The sequence below is a fragment of the Conger conger genome, chromosome 2, assembly GCF_963514075.1.
Source record: "Conger conger chromosome 2, fConCon1.1, whole genome shotgun sequence".
Classification (NCBI taxonomy): Eukaryota; Metazoa; Chordata; class Actinopteri; order Anguilliformes; family Congridae; genus Conger; species Conger conger.
This window is the reverse complement of record NC_083761.1, coordinates 64,915,246-64,939,048: the sequence shown is the minus strand read 5'-3', so window position 1 is coordinate 64,939,048 and position 23,803 is coordinate 64,915,246. Positions and strand designations below refer to the sequence as shown.

At 39.2% G+C, this 23,803-nt stretch overlaps 2 protein-coding genes across 3 annotated transcripts; both read left to right on the top strand.

Annotated features, from left to right (window-relative positions):
* Positions 1 to 4,797: 4,797 nt before the first annotated feature.
* Positions 4,798 to 14,982, top strand: LOC133122503 (ectonucleotide pyrophosphatase/phosphodiesterase family member 7-like). 2 transcript variants are annotated; one of them, XM_061232498.1, is made up of 7 exons: positions 4,798 to 4,808; positions 6,938 to 7,199; positions 8,271 to 8,416; positions 8,511 to 9,143; positions 13,111 to 13,363; positions 13,917 to 14,031; positions 14,292 to 14,982. In XM_061232498.1, exons 2-7 carry the CDS (start codon positions 6,950 to 6,952, stop codon positions 14,347 to 14,349), a joined length of 1,455 nt encoding a protein of 484 aa, XP_061088482.1. In that variant the 5' UTR covers positions 4,798 to 4,808; positions 6,938 to 6,949; the 3' UTR covers positions 14,350 to 14,982. The 2 variants fall into 2 exon arrangements, with proteins under 2 accessions (XP_061088482.1, XP_061088483.1); XM_061232499.1 differs by lacking the exon at positions 4,798 to 4,808 and adding an exon at positions 5,053 to 5,061.
* A 4,450-nt stretch (positions 14,983 to 19,432) lies between these two features.
* Positions 19,433 to 23,791, top strand: LOC133122097 (chromobox protein homolog 2-like). The gene is made up of 5 exons (XM_061231804.1): positions 19,433 to 19,644; positions 19,721 to 19,764; positions 20,883 to 20,948; positions 21,161 to 21,230; positions 21,318 to 23,791. The coding sequence occupies exons 1-5, from the start codon at positions 19,582 to 19,584 to the stop codon at positions 22,680 to 22,682; spliced, it is 1,608 nt and encodes a 535-aa protein (XP_061087788.1). The 5' UTR covers positions 19,433 to 19,581; the 3' UTR covers positions 22,683 to 23,791.
* Positions 23,792 to 23,803: the final 12 nt, after the last annotated feature.

The following is a 23,803-nucleotide window of genomic DNA, read 5'->3' as shown; positions in this document are numbered from 1 at the left end:
ACTATATAGTGTCATTCCATCACTTCCTGTTTCAAAAATGAGGTCAGAGCCAAATCAAGAAAAAAGGCCTTTGTCCAAAATATTTTTGACCTCGCTAGATTGCTAGAATGCTGAATTGGAGCTAGCCAGATAATAATGGAATGTTATTTTACATAGAAGTACAATGACAGAGAGTTGCTCCAATTTATGTATTGTTTTACCGTGTTTTTAGGGCACCAGCAATTTGTGTTGCTATATTTAACACACAGTAACAAATACAGTGAATGATTAGTATTAGGATGATGTGAAAACTGTCATCAAGGATAATACTACAGAGACCTCAATTTAGCACCAGGTTATATTGTGAGGTTACCACATTGTACCCTATTTTGCAATTATGTAACCACCATGATTTGTCATTCAAACTTTGATCAAATGTAGCCTGGAAGAAACAGAGCTGTGAGCTTGAGCATGCAATGACATTGGCTGATCAGTGTTTAAAATGTTGCTTGAAAAAGCACCACATCTTCATCTTAACAGTGTTTTTGTGTTTGTTTTGCAACACAAAGTGGCAGCAAGGGAAATACACCTTTTTGCAGGGGCCATTCATTAGCTCTGTTCACACTACATCATCACCATTTCAGGGGAAGTGAGAAGCCGCCCTCCAAGAAACCATGGAAAGCTGTGGAAAAAAGACAGCATCTGTAGTTTAGAACCTTTTTTAACTTAAATAAAGGCAGAAGTAATGGTGTGACAAATTGGCAAAATGAATTTTGAATGCTTATTTCCACTCATTTTTGGGATTCAGGAAGTTTTTTAACCTTCTAATTATATATGCCACAATTTCAAATGGAGTGTTTGTTTACAGCTTTCAAGAGATATGTAAATACATCACTTAAGTGCTTAGTTACTGTACCTAGAAGCCCTAATATGTAAATACCAAGAACAATTTCTGTCCACGAAATAATAAGTTAAGCACTTTCACATTATTCGATATTTGAAAATTAAGTGTCACGTTTCAGGTCTGTCTCGCCATGTTTTATGTTTATTCATGTTGTCTTAGTCACGTAGTGTCTTATCATGTATTATGTTAGTCTAGGTTCGTCATGTTGTTTAGTTATGTTTCATTACGATTTATTTTCTTGTCATGTTTAGTTATGTCTCGTTACGATTTATTTTCTTGTCATGTCTAGTTATGTTTCGTACTATTATATTACCTTGTTATGTTGAGTGATTATCGTCTTAGTTTCGCTTTGTGTCATGTTTTGATTTATGTTTATTGTTACGTTAACTGGTCACTGTTTATGCATACACTTTTACATGTCTTTCCGCAAACCTTGCGTTCCGCCTTTTCTCTCTTTCTGTCATTCACTCCCTAATTGTTTCCTATTGTCTATTTACTAAAACTACTAACGCTAGATCAGGATTGGGTAGAAACTAACAAACTAATCATGTGTTCATGTTACCTTACGTTTCTCGTGCATGTCATTTACTAATTTACTAATGCTAGGGCAGGATAGGTTTATTACTAACGATTACTAATCTCCTTGTTAAACTTGTCATCCATCGCACCTGTTTTCCACTTCCTTGCTACGCTCTAACTAATTGTCTACACCTGTCTACACCCGCATTTATAGCCCAGTCGCGCAACTGTTCACTGCAAAATTGTCTGCCTCTGTTTACCACGCAACTCTTGAGCATTTACCACTATTGATTACACGTTACGATCCAAGCCTGTTTACCGACCATTGATTATTGATTTCTGTTTTGTGACCATCGTTTGTTTTTTGACCACGTCCTCGCCTACCGTTTTTGTACTTTTGCTTCGCTGATTGTTTCATGGTTTCGACTCCCGCTTCGCCCACGACTACGCCTCTGCCTGCCGTCCGTCTGTTCATCTGCCCCGCTGACAGCTCTCCTGCTACCGGACCTCCCTGCACGTCTACTGACTACGAGTTTGCCTCTTCCCTCGGCACCGTGCTTTTTGTTTGTTTTCTATTTGTTTGGCTGGATGGACTTTGCTTGTTTTGACTACGCTCCTGGGATTCGTCCCGAATAAAGCCCTGAGGGGTCTTTATATTACTATTGTTTCTGAGTCGTGCATTTTGGGTCCAACCCCCACGCACCCCTCATTAAGTAGCCAAATTTGCCACTACATTTAGCTTGCCAGCGAGATGACTGGTTGCATTTGTCTATTTTTGATACACTGGGGATATATATTTTGGGATGAACAGAATTTTTTTTCCCTTTTTTTCCCTTTCTTTCTTTTTGGCTAATAAGTGACATCAGGCTAGTGAAGTCCAATTTACTTAATTTTTTTCCCGAGAATGAACAAACACGTACATTTTTGAAACAAGTGTAACCATTCAATAAATAATGGCCTAATTCAGCTTCATATGCAGTATATCAACACCTCTATTGGTCATAAAACATTTATTCATGACTCACAAAAACCCGTCAACTATAGTCACCAATGGACTTTAATGGTGGACTTTAATGGTGCATTTTTAACTGCCAGAAATAGATTTTCTGTCACAGTACAGAAAAGATAAAATGACAACGTTTTCATTGTATACATTCGTTTTAACCAGGTGAGTCCCATTGAGATTATAGGATCTATTTTTCAAGGGAGCCCTAGCAACAATATAGTGCTGTAAACAGTGTAATAACAACAGGAAAACATATAGTAAAATATATAGTAGAAGCTCACAATAACATGCCTAAAAGACAAACAAGAGGAAAAAGAATTAGCTAAGGAAGCAATTACAAATTCTGATCGATTCCACCTCCAAACCCTTTACTACATTTTTGAATGTCCTGATTGAGGCATGCAGGTCAGCAAGCATGTCCCAGAGATCTCTGCTGTCTTATCTAACGGTTCACGGAAGTGCACTCACAAATAAATTACTTCACAATAAAAACAATCTATAGGTGTTAAAGGTAATCTACTGAAAGATAACATTCTTTTTCAATTTCCCTTGCTTTAGAGAACAGCTTTGTCCTCATTTGACTATTTTACCCATTACTTCTATTCTGCATACATTGGTAATATGATCTTGTCATATAGCAAAATAGGGATTTTTTTATCATATGATTTATACAGCTACAACCTGGCATCAAGTTTTTGATTTGAGACTGTGGGGCTCATCCTTGCTCTACAGAGTGGTGCCTTAACCCAGTGGTTATAAAACTTGATCCAGGACCACTGTATGCTGCTTTTTGTAGCAACTTCAATTGCAATCACAGAATTTTAACAAGCTGTTAATTTTTCTCAATTATGTGTTTTTCATCTTTAGAGGGATTATGTACCCTCTTAAGCCATTTTGTCAGAAATGGCTCGACATGCAGCGGAGAATAAAGTTAATCCCATTCCATGTTTACCTATGGCAGTAATATGACTTGTGGATTTTGTGCATTAGAAGCCACCTACACAAGTGCAATCTTGGTTTTTATCTATTTTTGTATCCAAATAGCAGGCTTTTGGTGATAGTTTTACACAAACAACATAATAGAATGATTCTATCTGTAAAGGAAAGTTACAGATTGTCAAATGCAGACTGTATAGACAAAAGTAAAAGATAGTATCGTCAGCATACAGATAATAATAACAAGTGTTCAGGGATGCAACAACATTGTTGCTATACTGTACACTCAGTGACCACTTTTAGGTAGGCCTGAACACCATCTATACCTGCGCACATGCAAATATCTAATCAGCCAATCATGTGGCAGCAACTCAATGCATAAATGCATTCAGACATGGTCAAGAGGTTCAATTGTTGTTCAGACCAAACATCAGAATGGGGAACAAATGTGATCTAAGTGACTTTGACCATGGAATGATTGTTGGTGCCAGACAGAGCATCTCAGAAATTTTGGATTTTCAAACATAAAAGTCTCTAGAGTTTACAGGGAATGGTAAAAAAAACATTTACTGAGCGGTTCTGTGGGTGAAAATGCCTTGTTAATGAGAGAGGTCAGAGGAGAATAGCCAGACTGGTTCAAGCTGACAGGAAGGCACAAATATTGCAAATAACCATGTGTTACAACAGTTGTATGCAGAAGAACATCTCTGAACCTACAACATGTTAAACCTTGCAGTGGATGGGATACAGCAACAGAAAACCAATAAGTCAACAAAAAAGAAAATTAAAAAAATACCTAATAAAGTGATCATTGTTTATAAGCATTGTGTATTAACAGTGAATAACTCTGGCCCCTGGGTCAAGTCCAATGGAACACCTTTGCTAATACATCAAGTCTTGCCTACCTTAGTTGTCAGAGGGGTAATTTTGAAATAGCCAAGAAGCCATGAAATCCAAACCAATACCGGGTAACCAGTAGTCAGTAACCAGTGGATGAATGATTGCTTCAAAGGCTTTTAATAAATCAACAAAATGATCAGGAGCAGACACAATGTATTTTTAAGCCAGAAATAGTGGTTTGCCTGGACCTAAACCCAGACTGAAAGGGATTCAGCATAGAAGAATAGTTTTGAGTTGGTCATTTACCAAGATCTATGTGTAATAGAGTGATGATGTTACACTATTTATGAACAAGCACTTTTACTGTGAAATATAGCACTCGCAGAGGTATTTGGCCGAGTGTATCAACACTTTCGGGTGGTATTGTTATATGAATGTTTTTATTGCTTTTATAAATGTAAGAGTACGGCATATTATTATTTTATGTGGAATTCCCAGTACTATTGTTGTAACGTGAATATTTGGTGCTTGATAGAATCTACCCTGTTAGTTACGCCCACGAAGGGTTAACGTTCTGACGTCAATCTCTAATCGTTCCTCTGCGAAAGTTAACGGTACGAGGAGGTACGTTTTTCTTTGTCCTTATGATATTTCATTGTTAATCGTATACAGACTGTATTTTCAATTAAATATTTTGTTATGAGAAGTTTATGTCACCTGTTCGGGACATAAAGTCGTGATCTTCCTTTTAGTTTATTTTTACCATCGTGCACAAATGGTTATTATTTGGCGCCACACTCGGTGTGACTGTGTCGCTCTGTTTATATTGTCACCGCCCTCACGCACCGGCCTTTGCAAAAGGTAACGGTACGAGGAGGCGCTGCTAAGGGCTGGTGGGGTATACCGTGTATGCGCCGTTGATGAGTTATCTATTATCACAGGTGGAGAAATAAAGTGCCTTTGAAGGGGATTCAGCGCTTCGGTCTCGTCCTTATCCAAAACAGACACAACGCAGATTAGACCCCGCTAAGATGTAAAAATAATGTGCAACTAGAAATAACTGAGGTCAACTATAAACGAAACAGAGTATATTCAGTGACTGTGCTGAGCTGCCAGTAATCCATATGGAAGAAGGAAACAATGCCCCCCAGTCGATTAGATGTGTATCAGACATAGACTGTAGAAAAATATGGTGCCTGTTAGGTCACCTACTGACTATCCATGGGCTTGTGAAAAGCGTTTTGGAGCCCAAGAAGTCAAGTTCACAGACGCCGCCATATTGTACATTTGGAGCCTGAGTCTGCAGTAGGGAAGAAGAGTGCGGCTCCTCCACTAAGCGTGTGAGAGAGAGTGACGTAATCAGTCCCTGATTCATCCACAGATAATTACTGTATTATCCGAATAACTATATAATAACTTAAAGAAAATCGGCACACGGTGAGGCATTAGATGAAGGAAACACAGATTTTTCTGTGGGAAAAAAATACATATTTTTACCACAATTGTATCATAGACTTTACATTGAAAACAGATCTGAATAACCTATACTGGAGTCAACAGCAGTGGTGCTTGAGCACCTTCTCTCGTGGTCTCCCAGCATGACCGGGAAATAGCCTGGTTTTGGCCGCTTTGTATCAGAACGCTGTTTCCCCTGCGTCAGTCACATTGCAATATGTATATGGTTATTAACAAAAACTAAATCAGATACAACCATAGGACCACCTTCCCTGCCGTTTTGACCATTTCACTATGCTATTATAAATCTGAAAAGCTACGTAAGATAATGAACGAGTCAGTTATGAAGAAATAATTGGCCGGCAAGGCGATGCTACTATTTCCTGAAGGGCAATTATTTCCTCATAACTGACTCGTTCATGGGATATTATCCCCCTTATACCACGGCTAACTTGACAAAGTAATGTAGTTATGGACAATTTATTTTTAGCTTCGAAACAAATGTATTAATTGAAATGCAATGGTAACGGGAGGAAAAAATAGTCCCTGTTGCTGAAAAAAAAAAAGAAAAAAAAAACTTCACGCAGACGATGTGGCAACTAAAAGCCAATTGCATCTTCGACGAAGAAAAGTTCACTAGCCGAAAGGAAATGAAACGTTATAGTATTAAACGAGTAACATGGTGGTTGAATGTGACACTTGCCAGTTGTCTTTAGGCAACAAAAAGTGCATAATTGTTTTTATTATTGAGTCATTTAAATGTATTTAAAAACGTATTTTTCAAAGCAAACTAGCTAGGTAGCTAAATGAATATAACTAGAAACAGTCCTTAGAAAAACAATCTAATTTATGTGACGCAATAGTCAAATATTTGCATTGTCTTGCCTAGTGGCGCAAACTATGGGTCACGAGTTATAGGGGAGGGATAAGAAGAGTGGTTATCCTCGTGTGACGCGATACGAGAACATTCTCAACCGGTAAAAAACAATAAATACTAAATACTAAAAAAAACAGACTAAAGTTTTAAAACCTTACTTGATAGACTAAGCTATAAAAGGAGCCATAATGCAAGCCAAATCTGCTGAGTGAGTCTAATCAGATATATGGTTCTTGGTGATAAGATAAGCAGAAGCAGTTTGCTCATAAACCCTCAGAGAATGGTTTAGACCCCGGTATGCTGTCCAGTCCAGTAAAATCAGACTGAGGTGACACAGTATCTTAGAGGTGTAGCTCAGGATTAGGCTCCTGTCTCAGAACAGGCTGGCTTGTACAGAACGGTGTATCATTGTTGTCTGCAGAGTGCTGTACCCATGATGCTGTTGGCAGTGTCTCTGTTCCTCCTGCTGGTTTCCTCCTCTCTGGGGGCCCCACTGAGTGGGCCCCTCATGAGGACCCGAAACAAACTGCTGCTCATCTCTTTCGACGGATTCCGGTGGGACTACGACCGAGATGTGGACACCCCTAATCTGGATGCCATGGCACTGGATGGAGTCAAAGCAACTTATGTGACTCCGCCTTTCCTGACCATTACCAGTCCTGTACACTTCACACTGCTGACAGGTATCAAGAAGAAAATGACATTATTTGAGACTCACTCGAGAGTCGATGTAGTATTTAGAATGCTATTAATTGGAATTCAATTCCTATAATCTTATAATATTAGGGATGCACCAATGTATCAATGAATTTGAATTTGAGCTTTAAAACACAGAATTTGACTGGCCGATTCTATTTTCCGATTGTGTAATAAGCTACAAAAGATACAGTATGAGCCAAGAGTTTAATAATACTATTTTATTCCCAAGAGGGGGCACTCCTTCATCCACCTAAAAATGATGTGCAAAAAAGTGAAAAGCCTTAAAAAGCTGCGTGGAATGACAGCAAAATAGAAGTTTGAAATACATGTGGTGCACATATTTCTCATGGAGGAAGTACTGTTAGACAGTTCAATATGACAAATTTAAGGACAAGAACCAAAAAAATTTAATTAATAATTAATAAAATAAAATTATTGTTTCATGTATTATTTGGAGTGTGTGATTTCATTACCTCTTACATTCATGGTATCACTTGACTATCTGTGTAGTCTCAAAAGCTTACGCTTTTCTGTGTGGATTTGTACTAAAATTATTTGAACAATCAGCATCGGCAGATATAGGTGGAGAAAAAAATGGTATCAGCCTTAAAAATCCACATTGGTGCATCCATATATAATATACTATCATTATATGTTTAATTCTTTGTTAGGTGCAAAATTAGGTGTGAGAAATGCATTTGCTTTAACATTAGTTTAGCACTTTCCATTTTAGCCCCAGAGCCCAGACACACATAATAGTTTAAATACTGATCTCAATTTGCAAATACAGTATGAACAATTTACTATGACCAAGCTTCTTACTGAAAGTGGGAGATTTATTATTTAAAATAGGACCACAATAACACCAAACATAAAGGAACTGCAGACAGAACTGAGCATTGTGCATTCTCTTCATGTGTATGGACCACTGTCGCACTGCCATGTCATTGACAACCCTGCAGCCATCGATACATGTGGAAAGCACTGGAAAGAGCTGAGTTGTGGGTATAGATCCAACACAGGCTGGAAGTACACTGTTGTTTACTGTGTTTCAGGACGTTACATTGAGAATCACGGAGTGATCCACAACATGTGGTTCAACACAACTACACAAGAAAAAAAGCAATACTACATGGCACAGTTTGTCGATGAATACTGGGATAATGGCAGTCTACCCATCTGGATCACTGCTCAGAGGCAGGTAAAGGTTATTAGCACCACTCTTCACACCAGCAAGCAGTTTCCATCTATTTTGTCTTTGTTAGTCTCTCAGTGTGTCTATTCCCCCTTCCTAGGGTCTGAAAACAGGCTCACTCCACTTCCCTGGCACTGCAGCCACCTACCAAGGTGAGAAGGTGCAGGTGAGCCAGGTAGAGGCACGCTTCTACGACCACTCCAATGAGACAGAATGGCGAATGAATATCGACAAGGTGGTTGGGACCTGGTTTGCTGAGCAGGACTTGGACTTTGTCTCTCTGTACTTTGGGGAACCAGACGAAACAGGACACGAATATGGTCCAGACACACCAGAGCGCAGGGAGATGGTGAAGCAGGTGGACCGTACGGTGGGTTATATTCGCACTGCTGTTCAAAAACATGGTCTCACTGACCATCTGAACATCATCATCACAGCAGACCATGGCATGTCCACAGTACTCAAGAAAGGCCTGGTCAATGAGATCATCTTGTCCAAGATCCCTGGCTTCTCCTTCCGGGACATCAAGTTCCATCTGATAGACTATGGCCCCACTGGCTTGATGCTGCCCAAGGAGGGAATGCTGGACAAGGTCTACAATGCCCTGAAAGGAGGGCATCCCAACCTCCGCGTCTACAAGAAGGAGGACATGCCTGAGCGCCTCCACTATTCCAAACACCCTCGACTCCTGCCCCTCATACTCATGGCTGACCCTGGGTATGTCATCAATGGGGTAAGTGTATATCTGTGATTTTTTTATATAACAAAAATAAAAGTATACCTTCTTGCGAACGGCATTTTTGTAGCAATATCGATTCAATGTGTTCGCGTTCTTAAATTGTGGTGTCAGGTGTGACATTCCTGCCAGGTATTCAAATTTGATTATGCACACTCTGTTGCCTGTGGAATGTGAAAGAGCAAGCATCTAAATCCAAACAGCACCTTTAAAATTAGGTTCAATTAGGTTGCTATTACCATGTCAGAGAACATTCTTGGTTGTCTCTAGGCTTCTTTCTCCAAAATACGGTACCACTATACCAGGGGTACACAACTCCGGTCCTGGAGGGCCGATCTACGTGTTGGTTTTTGTTCCAACCAGATACCTTAATTTTAGTTTTCTGACCACTCTATAAACTACACTCGTTCAAATAATCCAAGGCGTAATCAGAGTCTGCCGATGCTGGTTGTTCAAAGAATTTTAGTACAAATCCACACAGAAAAGCTTAAGCTTTTTAGACGTGCCCACACATTGTTGTTTGTTGCCATAGCTACCTCCATGATACGCACTCATCTTGGGAGACTGAATTTTCACAAGCTAGCTAACTTAGTATATCAACAACTATCGATAGCTAAGATAAGGCCACGGACTTATCCAATTATCATTTTTGCTAGCAAGCTAGCCAGAGATAAAAGCAGGACTATAACGTCCTTTTGAAGAGCTCACATTATCAATAACATCACCTTATGAAAGCAAATGAGCTAGCTAGATAACGCTAAATTAATATAACCAGAAATACTCTTAATAGTCCTTAAAAGGCACTTTAATTTAAGTGAACCTAACATGTTAGTCAAATATTTGCATTGTCTTGCCTGGAGGCCAGTGGAGCAAACTATGGGAGTTATAGGGAAGGGGTAAGGGGAGTGGTTATCCTCGTGTGACGCACTATGAGGAGAACATTCTCAATCGGTTGAAAATAGGACGATAAATTTAAGTGCTTACTTCTCCAAAACTAAAGAACAGACATATTTAATACTCACTGTTTCTCTAGTGTCCTATTATACAAATTGCATATAAAAACCTAGAAAGTGTGACCAACCAACATGTTACACAGATAACAAGGTGTAACAGGTAGGTAACACAGAATCAGGAAACAATGAACACAGATCATGACACCAGCAGTCTGTGACTGTAGCTGGTGCTTATACACATATAGGATTTAGACATGATTGAGCTAATTAAATAATTAAGAGCAGAAGTTGCCACAAAATCATGAAACAGGATTACTGTACATCCCTGCACTATACTCTATCTTTTAAGAAACAAGCTCTGCTTGTGCTCCTAGTTTTGAATGGAACTCTGGTATTTGGAGTGTGAAAACAAACCTTTGTGACCACCATTCTCCACAGATGTGGCCATATCCCCCAAAACTGAAAAATTAAGGATAGCCACTTTAACTGTAATTGCAATGTTCAACATAATTGGCTGTTGTCCCTTTAAGCACAAAAGTATTTGTGCCTGCCAATAGAATATTTATGTGATATTTCATCCTTCCATGGAAACAGTTGTATTGTATAAACAATGGTGCTACTGACAGATCATGGAATATTAGATTTTGTTGATAATTATCATAGTTTCATCACGCTATGGTTCTTTATGTTCCCCTTTTTTTCATTTTGAATGATCACACACCATTTGCACTATTCACATTCAGTGTGAGAAACGATAAGATTCATAAGTACTCATACATAAATTATAAAATGATATCTTTCAGTGCATTAAGCTGTTGTAATGAGTAAAAAATTTCAGACCAGAGATGTAACTCACAAACCTGATTACAAGTTCTTAAGAGATAGTCATTAATAAGTACTAGCAAACCTGTTTAAACATTATGCTGTCCTCTATAGCATAATGTGACATTCGCGACATTGACTCATAGCAGTCATCTGGCCGTCAGAGGGTGGCCTGTTTGATCCCTGGGTGTGTCGAAATATCCCTGAGCAAGACACCTAGCCCCCAATTTCTCCTGACAAGCTGGTTGGTACCTTGCATGACAGCCAACCTTAAGCAAGCTATATACATAAGAATATGAACACACAGTTTGGGGAAATATGAGAAAACAAATGTCATTTTGCAAACTTGAAAATATAATTTAAAAATGTTGCACTGAAATAATGTAACATTTTGCATAGGAGGAAGGCTTGTAATGAAAACTAAAATTAGTTCAGAGAATTCAATAGAAATTGAGCATGAGTTTAGTTCAGCCAGGACAGATGTCAGATTGTCATGGGATTGAAGGAACCATAAAAAATGTATTGAAAAAAGCTGGGTGGAAGGTGGTAGGAATGTGCCGGCATTTTAAGAATGTGCAAGCCTGTACTGGGAGATAGATTAGCAGGGCACAGTTTAGCAACTGTAGCTTGTGGAGCTGAAAGTACTGGAAGGCATTTCAGGGGTGAACAGGAGGGTACGAGTTCTGATTTGAACTGAAGGTACAAGTATCTGAAGGTCAGTGTCTCCAGATGCAACCTCTGGGGGGAAGGTAATGAGAAGAGCTGTTGAAGTATACACTTATGAAAGCACAAATTATGAGGGCCAATATGAATGACCCGGGTGTAGCAAAGACTGAATCAACAATTTTGTGTGTTTTTGGCTTCAGTTCCTTTGGTCATAGGATCTCGCAGTCTTTATTTCATAACCTGCAGATAATTCAGAAGATCAACGCCCCTGATTACAATCTTATTGGAGTTGTATAGATACTGCTATCTATATCAATACCTATGTACAGTATTACTCACAGATCCAAGATCCATGACAACCACAAAGGTTAACTAGTGAATGTCAAGAATGGGACCAAATAATTGAATACACAGCTGTAAATGTTCAAATGGGTCTTGCATGCTATTGTATTTAACAAAAATTCAAGTAAATGTAATGGTAACATAATAACATGCAGGATTAAAACAAACTCCTAATTCAATTAAGGTTCAAATGTAGAGTATTTCACCACTGGCATTACAAAGTAACCTATTTTTTGCCAAATGTTTTGGATGATTCAGCACTTTATTTAATTCATCTGAAATGGAACAATGATTCAGGGGCATAAATGACAATGAATTCATAATCATCAAACATGGATCCCAGCTATTTTACTTTCTTTTTGAGTCAATATCGCCCCCCGCTGCCATTTCTAGATAATGCAAGTTAGCGCACACAATATGAGTTAATAGCAAAGCATAAAAACACTAACCACTAAAACAACATTACCTACCACACAACATTTTTCTATTACTACTTCATTCATCCTACTGAACAATAAGCTTTGCCATTAAATGAAATGCAACTGGACAAGCTGATGTAACCAGTAACCAGTAACCATTAAAATTTTAACAATGACTCCTAGTTTTGCAGGAACATTTTTTTGGTAACTTCAGTAAAAGTCATAAATGTATTATGTTGTATTATCCACCAAATTCACAAATCCATGACACTTTGCTCCAGTCACTTTATTGTTATTCATTCTAAAAAAGTTTTTTTTTATTTAGGAATGTATAGCTTATTCTCATGTATGCTAAACTGTAGATTGCTAGATTTATGTTAAAGGCAGTCAGGAAGGAACACAGCCAGATTTACATTACAATATCTGGGCTTGGAGGCAGAAAGAGGTGATTAAAAACATTTTTTTTTTTTTATTAAACATTGAAATGAAGCATTATATATCTGCACATGCTTTAAGGGGTCCTGAGGCGATTAAAAAACCAGGGCAATATAAAGCACTGTTATACTCTCACATGTTAAACCTGCTTAACTGAATGTAAATGTAAACCAAAGTAAACCACCATGTATGAAATTGAAATCACATTGTAACCGTTTACAGTTGTAGTACAGTTAAGGTCACACCATGAAGTGGATGGGCAGTTTCTCACATTCTGTCACCAACTATGGGGAAAAATAATAAGAAAACAATCTGTTGTTTCTCCAGCTGTTCCCAGTGCAATCCAGCAAGGGGGAGCATGGCTATGACAACCAGGTGATGGATATGAAGCCCTTTTTCCGAGCAGTGGGGCCGGATTTTCACAAAAACCTGCTGGTGGGACCATTTGAAACAGTGAGCGTGTACCCCCTAATGTGCCACTTATTGGGCATTACACCTGAAATCCACGATGGGTCCCTAGATGACACCCGGCACATGTTAGTCTCTTCTAAGGGTACAGGTACTGATGAAGAAACACAAGGTAAGCACAAAAGTAAACTCCCACGATTACACTATGTTCTTCAACATCCCTTGGATCCAAATCCTGGTGAAAATCCTAGAGGCAAGGCATAAAGATCACAATTATCTTAGAATATTTAAAAGACAGCCCTTTTCATTCTTTATCTAATTTTGGGGATGACCCACAAAAGTCAACTCGAAATATAGCTGCGCCTACAATGAAAAGCTGTTTATATTGAATACTACCATATGCAGCTCAAAAATCTTTTGCTGTTAAGATTTTGAACTCCTCAGCTTGTTTGCCTCTGGGCAATTCTCACACTTACTTCCCCCTTATAAAAGGGAGCCTGCATGATTGCTGTTGGTTTTGATAGGAATAGCAAAGCTAGCACCGTGATTTGCCATTCCTGGTGGGATACCTGGCAGATCTGATTGACGAAAGACAGACACACACATGATCTGCTGCCGCAGTGCTTTGTGAACTAAACTATCGGGTATAAACAACGGTGCTACTGACAGATTATGGAATATTTCATGTTTTTCCCTATTGAGTATTTTCTTTTTGTTTGTTTCAGATTCTGTCCGGGCTAACGTCTTTATCGCTTTGGCAGCAGTGGCTGGGTTTTTGGTTGTCGTCGGCATGGTGGTCACAGCACATTCCACATACAAACGAAGGAAAGACAGTGTGAAGTAAAATGCCTATTTTTTTAATGCAACATAAACTTGACCAAAAAAAGTTCACCAATCAGTGGATTCATGGATATATGAACCACATATGCTACGTATAAGTGATATTATCACTGTTATTATTGTTACAGTGTAATACTGACAGAATGTTTTGAGTATAAATGCTACAAATAGACCTTGCTTGGGTGGGTGACCAAAATGTGTACATTTTAACCTTCACAAGAATGCATTAATTTCACCAGTCTTTGTCTACTTTCTTCCAGATCCAAAGAAGATATATTTGATGATAAAAAGGAAACTTCTACGCAAACATCTTTCTGAGAATGCTGTTGCAAAGAGCATCTGTAGTCAGCGCAGTCATCAGTGATCAGTTCAAATGTAAATGAATTGAAGAGAAATGTGGTCTGGCTGCAACATCCGGGAGATAAGTAACATGAGCATTGCACACAAGGTTCAAAAAGTTCTCGGAAGTTGCTGTTCATGTTACTAAATACCCTAAATGATATCCAAGCAGAAACAAACAGCTGAATATATATGCATATAGCTGCAACATTGTGGTTGGCAAGAGGACGCCTAAGCTAATATGAATAAATGAATACTGATAATGCATGGTGGGTCGTCCTAATTCATTTAGGCTGATGTAATGATCAGTAATGACAAGGTCCCACAATTAGCGTGGTTTTGTTTTCACAGACTGTTAAATCTTTTTGTACACTATCAAAGTGTCAGTTCAATGTGAATCATAAGACAAACTGTAATAAAGTGTCACAGCTATTGTAGTCTTGTAAATCAGCAGGCAGAGACTTTTTGCTACAACAAGTAACCAATTAACATATTGCATGAGAATATATGGCCAATCTGAGTATACAGTTGTATTCATTAGGTTTTATTCGGCATTAACTAAAAACTTTTTAAACGCACAATATATTAACAAAATAAACATTTACTACATCAGCACCTCTCTTCGTAATTCTTCCCCAATTAACAGTTAGTATCAATAATGATCCTTTGATTTATTTTATGGAGTTTGGCAATTTTCAAAAAAGGCTAAATGCACCACACCACTCAAAGAAATCTAAACTCACTCAGGAATTCCAATTCAGGGAAAAATAATAAAGATTCAACTCAAATACATTATAAGACCAGTAATCTAAAAAGAGAAGTATGATGTATTTGTGCAATGCATCATCTCAGCAGCATTGTATAAATATAATTTGAAGATTATTTCCTCTAGATTTTATCTTAAGATCTCAGAATGTGCTTGTCCAAGTTCACTTACTGTTTACATGCCCATCAAATACAACCTTCAGTTGGGTATCACAGAAAAATAAAGAAATAAATACTTGGTTAACAGTCTCTTGAATATTATCCTCTTTCATGCTATCAGGTATCATTAAGAACATTTTATCATATGCTTTAACCTTGTATCCTAGTAAGCAATCAAAATCTACTTAAAGGGTGCACAGGGGAAGTGATGTAGAAACCCAGACAGGTTAAGGCGCTAAAATGTAGGTTACTGGAAAGACTGAAACTTGAGAATTCATTGAAAATATTATCATCAAACATGCAGAGTTTCATATTCCACTATTAACAAATGCTTTATTTATTATAAACACAACTTACATTCAAATGTGCACTGTATGTGCACTGTTGTCAGGACTGAATGTAAAATTCTAAATGTAGGACTCATGAGATGTCTGTTTCACTGGACAAATCAGCAATACCGTGTGCCACAAAAATGCCTCGAAGGACAACCTCCTTTTTTTGGGAATGTACAAATTGGACTTTGTATTACATTGCTGGAGCTATTGAGAAACCCTGGAGCAAGTGGCATTTGCAGAAACAGTGCAACAATTGTACCATATGGAATAAGGCACAAAACAAGCAGAGGTTTTCTGAGTGGCAGTAATCCACATGGCTGAACCCCAGCCTGTGAGGAGTTATGCAGTGAACATCAGGGTCCATTCTAAAGCCTGAACGAATTCCTCTGCATCTGCCACCTGCATATTATGTGGATGAGTTATCAACAAACAATACATCAGGCAGATACTGTAGGGGTCAAACAAATGAAACCGAAAAGATTGATTGGGCTTTTGGATTCATTTCAATATGCATGCTCAGAACTGTAACCTGAGAAAAATAAATTGCTTTCAAAACTAAATACACAGCAATAAACAAGATCATCAACTGAACCATATCACAAGCCAAATCTGCTGAATGATCTATTGCCTAAGATGCCTTCTGATAAGATAAGAATTGTCTGCTCATAAAAGAGAATCGTGAATCTTGCTTGGGCAGCTGGAGAGTATCCAGTGGTCTGCTGAGCAGTCCAGTAAAATCAGTGAGGTGACACAGTATCTCAGAGGTGTAGCTCAGGATTAGGCTCTTGTCTCAGTGTATCATTGTTGTCTGCAGAGTGCTGTACCCATGATGCTGTTGACAGTGTCTCTGTTCCTTCTGCTGGTTTCCTCCTCTCTGGGGGCCCCACTGAATGAGCTCCTCATGAGGACCCGAAACAAACTGCTGCTCATCTCTTTCGACGGATTCGGGTGGGTCTACAACCGAGACATGAACTCCTGTAATCTGAATGCCATGGTGCTGGATAGAGTAAAGCCAATTTTCTGACCACTGCTAGTCCAGCTCACAAGCAGGTTATAAGAAAGAAGCAAACAGCTACCACTGTACATTAAAGATGTTTGAAGCTATCATGGAACATAGTAGCGTGTCAAGCAGTAACAATTATAAGTATATTATTTTGGCAACATTTCAATGAATTAAGCAAACAGAAAATATGTGAAAGTAAACAGGATAATTTAACATTAGTGTTCATGAAAGTATATTGTAATTGAATAAAGTATGTACTCAAAAGCAGTAAACCACTGTTTTTTGCCATGATATCCTAGAATAATGGAATCTATATGTAAGTATAATACTTTGCATGTAGTACATATCACTGGTTAAAAGTCAGATCATATCATTTTCAATATCATTCGTGAAATTTGGAATTGCTTTCAAATGTAGCAGTAGCCAATTGACAAATATACTTTGATCCGAACGCCTTTTGCACAGAAATGTGGCAAATCTTAATGTGAAGTTTTCTGATTTTTTAGGTATTTGCACTAAAGAATTGAAACACTAATCAAACTGTGTATGTCAATATAATAGTACCTAAAGAATGGCACCATTATATTTCCATTAAAATCTAACAACTGCACATATTGGGTCTTAAGTATGTACTAAGGTGAGTATAATTTATTATTTTGTTGAAATTTTCCAGGTAATTAGTAATATGATGTAACATGAAAACGATTACATACAATCTGTTCTGACTTATGTTGATGACTGCCATTGGCTCTGTTAAGAAACATGAAGCATCGTAATGGAATACTGTACACCCTTGTGTTGTATACCAATGTATCTTTGTTTCTAACGGGTGTTTTAGCAATACCTGTTTGAAGCATTTATAGCATGCTTCTCATTAACCCATTCTTACACACACTCACACACCAATTGCGACTGGCTGCCATGCAAGGCACCAACCAGCTTGTCAGGAGCATTTGGGGGTATGATGTCTTACTCAGGGACACTTCAAGACACCCAGGGCAGGATCAAAGCAGTAACCCTCCGACTGCCAGATGACTGCTCTTACCGCCTGAGCCAATGTCGCCCATGTAAACCTGAAACTCCAAGACCTTGGCTTATTTTCTGTGAAGAACATTTTCGTTGAGCACACATGCTACACTACATTCCCACATAAATGTATCACACTGTACCCATCACACGTGCACAATGGAGGAGGTACAAAGTGCAAAAAGTACATTTGTAATACACACACTGAAATTATGTCCATCATGCGGTGTTTACAGGCAAGCACGAGCATACAGAGTTATTTTATCCAGTGTAGACAGGTGATTGCAATCCATCTCACCTGATTCCCCCAATATCATAATGGGATATTTTAACCATTGCCATTTAAAGGACTTGTTTATCAGTATGTTTCATGTCCCACACAATAAAACTTTAGACCTGTGCTGCAGCTCTATCGGTGGCTGGACTCCTGCTCAGATTTTATGATCATAATGTTTTCCCCCTTTTCCTGACGTATAAAACTTTTGCAACAAGAGCAGGAGCTGAAAGAAAACCGATAGATAGGTTTGGACTGAGAACAGTTTCCTAGCCCTAGATCATGATTTTACTGATGTTGTGCACAGCTATACAGTCTTCTGTATACACCACGTGATTCCTATCAGGGAAGTTATGGCTTTTCGAAATAATAAGCCCAGGATCTCTAAGGCAATCTAACGAAATCTGCTTTTAAAATGAGATTAGACCTGAAATTAAGAACGCTAAAACTAAAAACAACGGTAGGATTGATGTCTAAATTAATCAATTAAAGGGCTGCCTGGAGTGGCATGATATTGTCTGGTAGCCATAAGGGGACATTTTTAAAACGTATTTAGAGGGTTATAATTCTATAATAAGTAACAATTGCGTGGTAGTTTAAATTAGGTTTATTTGAGGTTTGATACGCATGGTTTTAGAAGCCTGATTTCCAATCTACGCAGAGGGTACGGCGTTGATGATGTATATTTCCGGTATACTGCTAAGGGCTATGCTTGCGGATTTCATTATAGATAGGAACAACAACGTCATATAAGCAAATGAAGCATTAAATACTTCTATAAACACTATGAAAGGGGAAGCATTATGGGACGCTGAGTTTCTTGGCGATCTAAAAATGCAGAACATGATTTTACGAACTGATCTCATCGTATTTAGTATATAGCTGTGTATTTAAACCATGAAAAACATACTTTGAATCCACACTTCAGCGTCACATAGTTTGCTTATATTTAGCTTTCGCTCTTCTATTTAACAGGGAGCAGTATAGCGGAATGATCGTTTCAGATATATCCACTTTACCTCCCTATATCTACTTGGAATCGCAAGAGCTGCACTGTATAAACATTAGAGAACATTAGTTTTATATCGAATATCTTACATAAATACAAAGCAGTTTGACATTGGTTCCTTTTCTACAGACAAGGGTATGAATGCAGTGAATATACTTCTGGTATCTGGTCAGCGGTAATGTTCCGAATTAGATTGCCAATATTCATTGCGCTATATGTACTTGCACAAACATTGGGCGCAAAACTGTTTTACAGATGATGAACGTCCAGATCATAGAGTGTAGTTCAGTGGTCCAGGCGCTGCTACCAAGTCAGGAGTACTTCCGTTGCTTAGCGATGACGATTGAAAATCAGAAGGGGTGGAGCTGGAGGGTTGGAGGTGTCCTCAGTCCGCCGCCAGACTCTGTTGATATTGGGGGAACAACCACGCCCCTACATATCCTCCGTAGGTCATTGGTTGTAGGATTTGATTTAGGTTGTAGCGGGCGGGGTAAAGAAGAACGGGTCGGATAAAGGAAAATGGATGAAATGCAACATTTTATTTAAATGACGTACCTTTAGCAAAAGGTAAATTCGAAGGAATACATTTAGTGTTTCCTTGTCCATCCTGTTTCATGAAAATATAATACAAGCAGATGCGATGAGTGCTGTCGGGGGACAGGTTTTTGACGCGGAATGCATCCTCAGCAAACGACCAAAAAAGGTTCGCAGCTATTCCTGTGTTACATTATTAAATAGAACGTTAAGCTACGACTTACCATTGCATTTGTTTTTTGCAGGGAAAATTCGAGTATCTGGTGAAATGGAGAGGGTGGTCATCAAAGTAAGTATGCTGCCTAACTCGCAAGGTAATCTAGTTAAGATGTTGCACCAGCCATAACAATGAAAACGAGTCGCTTGTTGCTGAACTTCTAATTTTGACATTTGGATGTAACGTTAGCTATAATACAGATAAGGACGACTGAGGAGCAATCTAGCTAAGGCGATCGACCAGTATTTTGCTATTGTAGTTAAATGGCTTGTTAGCCAGATAGCCAACAGTGAGCAAGCTAACACGGCAAAGGGGAAACAGTGACGTATACAACTACCTCCTATTTGCTTATTGGTAGTTTAATTTAGCTAATTGGAAGCCCAGTTGGATAAGCAAAAATCTCTAAGGTAAGGCTTCGCTATATTTTTGGTTACGGTTACGGTAACGTTACGGTAGCTACCCACTAGCATAGCTAGCTAACTTAATGTTATTCAGTTCAGCTTTATTTATACCAAAATGTACGTGCATCACGGCCATACCGTTACCTTTTATTGAGCAACTAAGCTGTCTTACATACTTTAGCACGCTTTACAAAACCGTAGGCATAATAAACTCATAATTTCAACAATGAACACCGTAGCGAGATCATCAGTGTTATTTACTATTTCCCTTTGTCCATCAGGACTGTTGTGTATTTTTAGTGTGTACAGATGATGGCATGGCAAATGATGCCAGCCATACTAGGAAAGGTTTCCCGAGAAAAGATCAACATTTTTTTCAAGCCGCTATCTTGAAATAAACTAGCCTAATCAATCAGACATGTTTTCGGGGAAACGCTGAAGTGCCCGTTGGCTTTTCAGCCCTATTAACCAATAAGAATTAGGGACGCTTCAAACAATTTGGTTTAGAATTCTAAAATGACAAAAATAAATTTCACCAGTTGACAGATGTGGCAGCGTTCGTTACAGTGCTTTAAACGTTTAAAAGAACACTGGTATTTGTCATGAGATGGCTTGCCTTAACTTGTACATGTAAACCCTGGCTAGCTGGTCAACGTTGTCATTTTCCGTTTTAACAAGATATTTAAGTGTATGGTGCTGATATGAAATACAAATCAAATATCTATTTTTTTTTCTAAAAAGACATAAACTGGACCGCACTGACCATTCTTGTGATCCCTTTCATTTCAGACATAATAGCTGGGAGCCTGAGGAAAACATCCTTGATTCACGACTACTGGCCGCATTTCATAAGAGGTGTATTTTTCTGCCATATTTATATTTCCACTGAGTACAAGAAACTGACATGCAGACTGATGTTTGTTTCTGATGTCTGAACTGCAATTCTGAAAGATCAGTGTGTAAGATTGGACATCTAGACAACACAAGATTGCTTTTTCTAAATGAGCTATGTTCAGAATAATTCCCTTTGAATTCTGACAACAGTTTTGCCTTTAATGTATTTGCAGTGAACAGGAAAAGGAAATTCTTTTACAGAAGCATGGCAAAAGACCAAGAGGGCGGCCACGAAAAATCCCGGTAAACAGATTTTACTATAGCGACATAGTGATGCATCACAGACTGAACCCCACTGTTTATCTGAAGCCTTTTATTATCTTCTTCCAGGAATTGGTTCCAGCTGCAACAAAATCAAGCAGATCTTCATCATCTAACTCTTCCTCATCTTCCTCAGCCTCCTCTGATGATGATATTATCCGTGCCAAAAAGGTGAAGCCAGGCTCTCGAACATGTGAGTCTCACCCTCTTCCGCAGAAGAAAGCACAGACTGTGGTGGCCAGGGAGAAGCCAGTAAAGAAAAAACATTGGAGGAAAGCACTGCCTCCAGAGCTGAACGCATGCAAACAGAGCAAGAGAGATAAACATTTCTTGAAAACCCCTTCTAAAGCTTTGACCAGGGAAGCCAAGCCTGCCACCAAAAAGCCACTACAACCAGCCAGCTTCACCTACCCAGGCATGAGCCGGAACTCCAGGGAGCATCTGGGTGTGCTGGGTAGTGGGTCCTTCACACACGGTGGCATTGGTAAAAGCTGCTTGAACCCCACAGAGTCCACCCACAGCATGACCACAACCATCTCTTCCCTCAACAGATTTGCTCAGAGCAGGAACACCTCAGACTTCAAGCTCTCAATCTCTGACATCAGCAGCAGTGCAGGACTGGACTTGAAGCAGAACACTGCATCAAAATCCCTTGGAGTAGCAGCACTTAATTTATACAATTCTCAACAGAGTAGCTGCAGCATTGGGCAGGGCCAGGGCACTCCCCAGGCACCTGTAGGTTCTTTGAATGGGCAACAGAAGCATTCTGTTTCAGGGCAGACGCTCATACATCCGCTGTCCAATAGTAAGCTGGCAGGCCTGTCCAGCACCAGCCAGGCCCACAGCCTGGAGGTTCTCAACCTTCAGTGTGTCAGCAAACCCACACAGGGCAGTTATCCAGCAGGTAAGGGGTCTGCTGCAGAGTCAAACCTTCACAGCACTGCAAGACCTGCACAGAATGCAGCAGTGGGCAATGATAACCAGACACACAACTTTGTGAAAAATCTGTCCATGAACAGCCAACCAGAATCTGGCATTCCCAAAGAAAGGGGCAATGAGGGTACAGTAAGGGAGGCACTCTCTAAGAGGACAGGAAGGGTGGAGAGGGTTCAAGTGCATAACAGCCCCTCTACACCTGGCAGGGCTGCTAAGGGTCCGGAAGATACAGCATTGTCCAAGGATGGAAGCGAGCCAGAAAAGGTTCAGAGTCAAATGAGCACTGGAGAGGAGGGGAATAGCTCCGACTCAGACCGACCAGGCCCCTTCCACAATGGGGGCCAGAGCATGTTTGTATCTGTACCAACAAATCAGGACTGGAAGCCTACACGTAGCCTGATTGAGCATGTGTTTGTCACAGACATCACTGCTAACTTGGTCACGGTGACCGTAAAGGAGTCCCTGACCAGCGTGGGCTTTTTTAACATCCACCAGTAATGAAACTGCAACTGCATGCCTTGACCCTTTGTACTGAACTGAGCTGCTATTCCTGGTCACAAAGGCAGGGACATAGCCAACATTGCATAAATCTGAAGGAAGTGCAGAAACGGTAGATCTTTATTGGTATGTTGTCCAGTTCTAGTCCTGTTCTAACTTTTCCTCAGAACATAGAACCAGTAAACTTGGTATTATTAGTATTAAGATGTATTCTCTTTTAATACTTATTTTGGTGCTTTGTAATCCTAGTACTGCTGCATTCCTTCATTTTATATACACCTAACAGTAAACTGTTAATGTGAACTGGATTTGTGAAAGATGTGACTGTCCTGCATATTTATCTTCTATCAGTATTCACAGTTGAGGACCATTGAAGCATCAGGATTATGCCATTGGCACACTTGGTTTTATAATAGTATTACAGAAGCACAAATTTAATGTTCATCCTTTCATAGACATTGGTGTAATTACCGAAGTAAATGACAGAATGAGCCTCATCTCAGCGATTGAAGAGAGGTTTTGTATCATACAGTGCAGTCTAAGTATTTAGACTGTTACACATTTGATCTCGTTTTCGCTTTCTAGCACACAAACAGTTGAAGTAAAACAATCAGTGTGGTTAAAATTGAGATTTTCCAGCTTTAATTTGAGGTTTTTACATTCATATTGGGTGACCTGTGTAGGAATAACAGCCCAAAGCATACAAAGCCCCCCCCCCCCTGGTTTTAGGGGACCAAAAGTAATTGTACAAATTAAAACATTTAAATCAAGTCATCCTAAGATTCAATATTTTGTTGCAAATCCCAAAAAACTCCTTGGTTGCTTTGGCTATATGTTTTGGATCATTGTCGTGCTGCTTGATGAAGTGTTGTCCAATAGGTTTTGATGCATTTGCTTGGATCTAAGCAGACAATATGTTATTGTATACTATGGCATTGACCCTGCTGCTGCCATCAGCAGTGACCTCATCAATGAACACAAGTGAGCCAATTTCAGTGGCAGCCATACATGCCCATACCTTAACAATGCCTCCGCCATGTTTGACAAATGAGGTGGTATGCTCTGGGTCGTGAGCGGTTCTCTTCTATTCTTTTTTTTTTTTTTTTTTTTTTCATACTTTC